The 8671-nt window shown below is 34.5% G+C and overlaps 1 protein-coding gene across 1 annotated transcript; it reads left to right on the top strand.

Annotated features, from left to right (window-relative positions):
- Window positions 1–1172: 1172 nt before the first annotated feature.
- LOC148274326 (uncharacterized) lies at window positions 1173–8234 on the top strand. The gene is made up of 8 exons (XM_088237281.1): window positions 1173–1801; window positions 2206–2291; window positions 2589–2809; window positions 3574–3834; window positions 5195–5371; window positions 5830–5995; window positions 6094–6247; window positions 7129–8234. Exons 1-8 carry the CDS (start codon window positions 1794–1796, stop codon window positions 7388–7390), a joined length of 1335 nt encoding a protein of 444 aa, XP_088093407.1. The 5' UTR covers window positions 1173–1793; the 3' UTR covers window positions 7391–8234.
- Window positions 8235–8671: the final 437 nt, after the last annotated feature.

Below are 8671 nucleotides of genomic sequence, written 5' to 3'. Positions count from 1 at the left end.
TGCCGTATTGCATTTAGCCGGCGGTCGGCAAGCCAAATGTTAAGAAAAGCAGTCGCCATAGTAATTGTTTGCGTTAAAAACGCCATAGATAAGTTCCGTATCCGTAGTCCGTGGTCAAACGTCAAATCAAAAAAGTCAACACGCGTGTAATCTCGTGCCGGTTTATTACGGTTATTTCGTTTTCAAGTTACAAACAATTACTATGGCGACTGCTTTTCTTAACATTTGGCTTGCCGACCGCCGGCTAAATGCAATACGGCACTCGAGAAAAATTGAAAGAAGGCGTGTGCGAGATTCAACCAATCCTCTTGAACTGACCGAAGTTGAATTTCGTTTTGCAACGCGACCGCTTTAACTTCAGCGTGTTCATGATTGTTCGTGGTGATCGCTCAAATACTTAGCACGTTTTTTAGCATGTCGATAGCCATCTGTGATTGAGCTCCTGGAGCTCAATCACAGATGCGTTAAAAACGCCATAGATAAGTTCCGTATCCGTAGTCCGTGGTCAAACGTCAAATCAAAAAAGTCAACACGCGTGTAATCTCGTGCCGGTTTATTACGGTTATTTCGTTTTCAAGTTACAAACAATTACTATGGCGACTGCTTTTCTTAACATTTGGCTTGCCGACCGCCGGCTAAATGCAATACGGCACTCGAGAAAAATTGAAAGAAGGCGTGTGCGAGATTCAACCAATCCTCTTGAACTGACCGAAGTTGAATTTCGTTTTGCAACGCGACCGCGATGACTTCAGCGTGTTCATGATTGTTCGTGGTGATCGCTCAAATACTTAGCACGTTTTTTAGCATGTCGATAGCCATCTGTGATTGAGCTCCTGGGCTGGTATTCTAAACGAAATTATAGCGCGGTATAGCGCGTTTTTACGTACTAAATACGCATTATAGCGCGCTGTAAACGCGTTCGGAATACCAGCCCTGAGCCTTTATTGTCTCAACACCGTGGTGTTGATTGGCTGGGCTGGAATTCCGAACGCTCTCGCGGCCGTATTATCTCTTGGGTTTAAATACAAAATACACGAGAAAAACTGTTTTTCCGTGCCACGAGAGTAGTTCAGAATAGCACCCCATGTGCATGCAAAAAAATTGACCGAACGCAACCCAGTGTCTAATTCTATAATAATTGGTTTTAGTTTATGACATTTATTTTATGTTTTATGGTAACTTGTAACATGCGCATGAGACCATCTTATATTTCCCTTTATTAGGGCCTTCTACTATTGATAATGTTTCCAACTACAGTATTTCTTTATTCTTTATTTGACGTATATTTTGAAAATTATCTAAGGAAAACTAACATATTTAAAGGTGTTAAACTTGCTTTGTTTCTTTGTTGTTCTCAATATGTGTTATTTTCTAAATGTTAATATTATTTATATCCCGAATTGAGTTGTTGTAACTCCTGGGAATGTAATTCAACGTATTATACTTGTAAATACTTTGTGTTTTATGATTTACAAATATTTAAAAAAAAAAAGAAAAAAACATTAGCCAGTTAGATAAAGTTGTAATCCTCTTAAGATCGTCAATGGTCAATACAACTATGACTCCATAAACTATGGTTATACCATGGTTATACATATGTATACATTTGTCAACATGTAATCTGTGGTCAGAATCACAGACTACAGATATGTCAGAATCACTCAGAATTAAGCGTAAAGTTTAAACGTGAAACGTCAAATTTGTAAATAAATTACTACAAAATTAAATACACAACCCTATTACATAACTGTGCATAGATTATTAATATATTTGAAAAAAATACTAAGTGTAATATGGGAAGGTTTGTTCTTAAATTTATTCTTGAAAAAATTCGTAACCTAAAAATATATATATATGTATATTTTCAATGAATTATTATAAAAAATAGTGACTAAATATAGGCATTTTTCAAAACATGACTCCGTTCAAATCATTTTATAAGTCCTCATGCAATTCTCGAAATGAAACTGATAGCTTATATCCGATGAATAATTACATTCAGATATTGAGACTTGGTTACATTTTCGCACTTCTGAATAGTACTGCAAACAAGGCTTTGTAGAATTGTACAAATAATTCAAATAAAGGCATGCGTAGTAACATTTAATAAGTTAAATTGTTACGTTTATAATGCTCAGAATTATTTTATATAATAATGATTGATATTGTATTCAAATACTTAGATATATTTTTATTTTCATTTAGGATGTGGAGAAAGACTGTGAAAAAATTAAGGAGAAAACGCAATCGGCAGGAAAAAGCGAAATTGAAAGAGATGCTTTTAAATCAAGGTATTTATTTTGAAATACTACCATAATAAAATTCACAATCAAGTCGATCAATGTTAAATATTTTTTAATGTAACAAAGTCGATTAGTCTTGCCATAAAGATTTTCTTAATGTATCATAATATAATATGTTAATAAAACATGATTACATATTAACTAATATTTTTTACATCAAAATCAATCTAAAAATTGCATAATGTATTTTTTTTGTTAAAAATAGCTTTAAATTTGTGACTCTTTTTCTCGTGGCTTCATTTATTACTTACTAAAAATATAACATTTTTAAAATTTTGATTTTAGTTATTTCAGAAAAAGAGAAGAGTGAAGAGTATCAAATTTGGCTTGCTGAGCAGGAAAATCTTGAAGCTTTCAAAAGAGCTGAAGAACAAAGAATCCATGATGAAGAGCATGAAAAATGGCTACGAACTGAGTTGATAGCTCAACAACAGTGGCGTCAACTACAAGTTAAAATTGCCAAAGCACGCTTTGAAAGAGCTGAGCAAGATATGAGAGTAAAAATGGTAAATTTATACTTATAACTTTTTATCTTTTTAATGAGGAAGTTCTATAGACTATCAAACTAAGCCAAACATAAATCATTTTTCACTTTTGTGTATCGTATTATCATCATCATCATTCCGTTTTCGCACCTAATGGTGCATAGGCCATTGCATTGGTTTACCAATCGTGGCATATCTCAATCATTTTTGTTTCATGAAGGTTAGATGATCGATATCACGCTTCAAGTGCCAGTTCAGAGATTATAAAATATGACAACTTAAAAAAACCTTTTCAAATTAATATTTCGTGTCAACCATGCCGGGAATCGAACCCAAGACCTTTTGCATGGTAAGAAATCGTGCAAACCACTTTTCCACGTGGCCAACGATCGTATTATCAGCGCTATACATTTAATTTAATAAAAGTTTTGTAGTTTTTAAATTACTGCGTATGCGATGTCACAAGTTCTAGTCAGTGAGCTCTCCTAATTGATTATTTGATTACCGTAAACCGGAAATCTATCACAACTCTCTTATCGTTGGTTAATTCGGAAGAACTTGTGACGTTGTTCAAAGTAGTTTGTTTTTATTAAAATCATTTTTATTATTTTTTTTTACACAATTTCAAGAAACTTCATAAAATGTTATGTTTTCATTTTTACCGTTTTATTTAAATTCTATCCAATTTCACATAGCACTGAACTTCCTTATTTTATATAATAGTTTTTTTAAAAGCATTAAAGTTTTTATCTATTTACATTTAAATTTACTATCATTATTTTTAGGAATGGGAGAAAGAACAAAAGAAAATAAAAGAATCCGAGGAAAATAAGAAAAAAGCAGAGGAAGATCAGTTTAATATCCACCGAGAATTTATAAAAAGGATTGAAGATTATACAATGGGAAAGGGAGAACTTCCTAAGGAACTCTTAATTGGCAAAGAAACTAATCCAGATAAAGAATTGTGTCCTTTCTTTAGTAAAACGGGAGCTTGCAGATTCAGTGATAATTGTTCTAGAAATCATAAGAAACCTGGTGTGAGCAAGGTTATTTGTTTATTTAAAATTTTAAAACTTATATCGCATATTTGATAAAATTGACTCAACAAACTCTGGTTTTTAGTTAAGTATACATGTAACAGACGCGGCGGATCACTGGCTTCCGTAGCAATCGCGCCAGTCACAAGAACTGTATACTGTAGGCGCTAATATCAATGCAGAGTGGCCGGGCGTAGGCGGGCCTCGGCCGACAAACAATAAGCTCCGGGGGAGGTATCGCTGCCTAGAGATCCCTTGCGGGGTCGCTAGTGAGTAGCACTGGCGGCCGCAATCCTGAATCAGGCAACCGGGTTGTAAGGCCGGTAACTCTCCGTCGGCGGGAACGGCGGGGTGTGTTCCGGGGAAGTAGCCAAGGGTCCAATTTATCCGGGGTCCAAAATCTAATCCAAGAGTATCCGAGTTCCAAGTCCAGGGGTAGCGGCGGTCGAATATTCCAGGTGGCGGCGAGGTCCGGTTGAAGGGAAGCAGGGAGACGAGGTGGAGAGTAAAAGCCCTTAGTGGTGTGACGATTTGACTGATTTATTATTTGCCTGGCGGGGCTATATAGACAATACATTTTGCCGTGCGGCGGTGATGCTAGGTCAATAGCGGGCGGTACTAGGTTGACCAATCATGCGACGAGAGAGATAGCGAGCACATTCACCCGCTCTATCGGTCTCTCTTGCGCCACGTATAAGGATGCCCCCCTCTCGCTACCCGGCCGCAGTTCCCCGCCAACCGTGCGGCGATCAACATTCAAACAGAATAATTAATAATTTTCTCTAATACACGGTAAATAATTTTATAGGCAGTCAGTAATATTTTATTAAATCCTATTCTATATGTGCTTCAGTATGGCGATGACCACCCCCAAAAGCGACAAATGTTAGTCTTTATTGGGGAGGTAGTTCCTCGCATACACATACTGAAGTTCCTGATTAAAATATATTGAAAGGCCCTAGGAAGGGCCGCCAAGTTGGCATATGCCGCGTTACGTCAGCAACAATACAGAAAAAATAATAAAAAAACTTGCCGAAAAGTGCCAAAAAATTGCTCAAATTTTATTTTTACGATTTACCCTTTTATTATTATTCACCATTCTCAAACAGTGTCATATTTTCTTCATGACAAATGAGATTTTCTTTGAAAATGTTACAGCATTTTTAAAGACGAATCTAAATATGAAATATAACACATCGGCATTGCTCTAAATTTTTTATTTAGTTATTTGGCTTTTCTGGAAATTCTGCTTTTTTGAGTTATGAATCTATTTTATCGGATATGTGATATTGAAATACATTTTAACTCTTCAGACCGTGTAATTATTTGAAAGTCACTGTATTTTGATGTAAATAAGTTTTATTTTCAGATTTTATTGGCTAGCAATTTTTATTCTCACTTTTGTATGGAACACTCCACACCCAATGAGTATGATAATGATATTTTATTGGAATTTGAAGATAGTGATACTTATGTTCACTTTGAAGAATTTTTTGATGATGTGTTACTGGAATTTCAGAAATTTGGAAGAGTGGTTCAATTCAAGGTATTATGGAATAAATATTTTTGTTTTCCCAGTCAAAAAATTTTATTATTTTTTTTATAAAAAGAAATATTTGCATTCTTATGATTTACCCAAATATTTAATTTTGAGGGCCATTCTCAACGAGTTGTAAATAACTCACTATTAGAAAATGTAATCAAGATGGTAGAGTGGGATTCGAACGACGGACCTTTGGTCCGTGAGGCCGAGACACTAGCCACGGGACCACAACCGACCATTCAACACCTTTTTAAGCAAATTTAGGTTATTAATTAAACTCCATTATCACAATTTGAAAATTAAAATACTGGGTACACTTTCACAGTTTTCACAGTTTGAGAACTTTCATTCCCTAACAGTCTTTTTGCAATTTTTCCTGTATGTAAATAATATATCTTAATAATGGAGTTGCAAAGAAAACCATTGTCAAGTAAATTAAAATGTTAATGTTCATGTTGCAGGTTTGCTGTAACTATGAACGCCACTTGCGGGGCAATACCTATATAGAGTATTCTTCTCTGGCAGAAGCACTTACTGCTTACCGAACATTTCATGGACGATGGTACGGAGGAAAACAGGTGTCCTTGCAGTTTTCTGATATACCTTCATGGAAGAGAGCTATATGTGGTAAGTGTCTTTTACATTAATCAAATACAGTGTCCGTTTATTTTATCTGTATTCCTTTTTTTTAAACTTAACCAAATATAATGTTTCTTTTTTAAAAGGTTTATTTGCGGGAAAACGGTGCCCTAAAGGAAGAGGATGCAATTTTTTGCATGTTTTTAGAAATCCCAGAAACATGTTTGCTGATCTAGAAAATAAAAATATTTTACAATCTGAATCTGACAGAAGTCGCCAAAGTTCATTTTCCAGATCAAGGTAAGTTTTATGTAGTAACAAAAGGCTCAAGTATGATGAAAATGCTATAAATTTCAGTCACGATTGTAAACCGTGTTAGAAAATGGGCAACAAGTTGTGGTAATCAAAGCTCAGACCCGTGAGTCTATGATGCTAACATAGACCTGGGGCGCGCATTCCTTATAGCATGATGCAGTGCCAACTGCCCTATTTAACTATAATAAAAATAAAACATTTTGTGGATCATCAAATTTGTGGATTAAAATATCACTCGTCTTTTATTTCTATAATAAAAAAATTAAAAAATGTTTAATCCTTAGTAATTGAAAATGATATGAATATCAACTCAATTTGTCATTATCAATTTCGTATCCACACCCAGTGGTTCATAGGGAACTGCATTGGTACACCAAATGCAGTGTATCTCGATCATCTGTTACATGAAGGTTAAGTTATCGGTCTTACACTTTAGGTGCCAGATCAGGGACGGTGAAATATTGCATTGTAGAATCACCTTTAAAACCAATATTCCAACCTGTCAAGAATATAACCTAGGATCTCAAACGTGGTAGACTAACATGCCAACTACTTCACTACGAGGTAGACTTCTCTCCACTTGATTTCCTTTTTCAGGGATTTTTACCTGGGATTTTTATCTGATCCAAAACACTCATCCTTAACTGCATTCTTCATCTGCCTAGACAAAGAAAACTTGAATTGTAATTTTCATATATTGATTCCGAAAGGCTCTTAATATTTTTGATGATCAAATAGGGCAGGCACTGCCTATATTAAGTGCTCGCCCCTGCATGGAACCACAACCCGATTCTAATGACCTATAAAATCAGATGTTTTTATCAAAATCAAAATTTCAATTGAATTTTCTTTATTTAATTTTGCAGAAGTAAAGAAAATCACTGGAGATGGTCAGAATCCCCTCCGATTGAGAAAGCTGGTAAAAGTAAACACAGAGATAGGAAGCAGGGTAGATCTAGAAGAGAATCTCCCCATAGAAAGGAATACAGAAGAAGTAACTGCCGAAGTACAAGACGATTACATTCTTCTAGTCGATCAAGAGACAGAAGTTATTCTGAACGTCATCACAAGTCTGAGAGGAATCAAAAGCATAGATCCAGAAGAAAATCTTCTGATTCTTTTTCTTAGACACACTGTGAACTTTTATTATGTTATTTATTGACAATAATTCTTGACGGAATTCCATTGTCATTGGGTGATAACCTTTATCTTCATATAAATTAATGTATCATACTTGGTACACTTTCACTTATTTATTAGCGCTTTCACCCTCTAACGGGTTTAAATTCTGACTGGTTAGAAAAGCGTTAAATGGTCAAATAAATAAGTAATCGTTTGCCAAGTATTTCAATTTATAACTCATGTGAATATAAAGGTTATACCTAATTATCAATTACCCGTCACAATAGATCTTCACAGGTCACAGTGATGTAAGGAGCATGCATAGCACTGACCCCCACCTCTAAGAATAATTATCAATTAAAGACTGAATTTATTTTCAAATTCATGCTGTACTAATTAATTCCTTTCACCAAAAAAGGGGTGATACGCAAACTAAAATGTAAAAATACTGCTTCAATTGCAAACCTCAATCAACATTTAAAAAAATATTTTTATCAAGGATAACTTGGTGTAGGAAAGTACAAAATAAATGACCTATGGGTGAAATGACATATCACACTTTATTCGAAATACACAGGCTTTGGAGAGCCAGTCTCTAATGCATGATGTGAATTCAATGATACTTACCAACCTTCCAAAACACTATTGCTGTTTATTCGTGCCCGTAGATATCTCTGGAAAAAAAACATTCTTAGATAAACGGTTTTGAGGTGTGCAAAGGGTCTGACTGAATTAAATTATTTGAAGTAGATTATGATTACTATATTTTCACATAGGTTAACTATCTTACTTCAATATTTTGTTATTTGAAACTTAGAGTAATAACCTAATAAAGCCATGCGGAGAAAAATAATTCTTTAATTATTGACCATGAAGTTAGCTACAGATTACAGGAATACAACGGGCCGTAGGTACTCGGGTTGAAAATCACAAGTGCAAACCGAAACCGTCCATTACAAGTTTGTTGTTAAACCAAAAACCAAACTAAAACCAAACCAAAAACTAACTATGATATTTGAAAACATTAATTGATTTATATAACTGAACGTGTATTTCAAAATTGGAAATTTCTGGTTTATCTCACTGTTGCTTTAGGTTAGCGATATGTTGACTTATAAATAAGTCGATAGATTATTAGATCATTTATGGTATACAATAGTTTTTTTACAATTATTGTTTTTTTTTCTTTCAATTTTTGAGGTTACAAAATACATAAAAAATGACACACCTACCTACTGTTACAATGGATAAATATTTAATATGTATATGGAAGAAGTAAAGGCTCTT

The sequence above is a fragment of the Micrasema longulum genome, unplaced genomic scaffold (genome assembly GCF_059751315.1).
Source record: "Micrasema longulum isolate JH-2025_06_02 unplaced genomic scaffold, ASM5975131v1 h1tg001680l, whole genome shotgun sequence".
In the NCBI taxonomy this organism is placed as follows: domain Eukaryota; kingdom Metazoa; phylum Arthropoda; class Insecta; order Trichoptera; family Brachycentridae; genus Micrasema; species Micrasema longulum.
The sequence above is the reverse complement of the archived record's forward strand: the minus strand, read 5'-3'. Positions and strand labels throughout refer to the sequence as shown.

Bases quoted from the DNA above. Each gene is read 5' to 3' on its own strand.
- LOC148274326 (XM_088237281.1), top strand. The intron at 5,996-6,093 runs GTAAGTGTCTTT...CTTTTTTAAAAG, and splicing joins ATGGAAGAGAGCTATATGTG to GTTTATTTGCGGGAAAACGG. The intron at 6,248-7,128 runs GTAAGTTTTATG...TTAATTTTGCAG, and splicing joins AGTTCATTTTCCAGATCAAG to AAGTAAAGAAAATCACTGGA.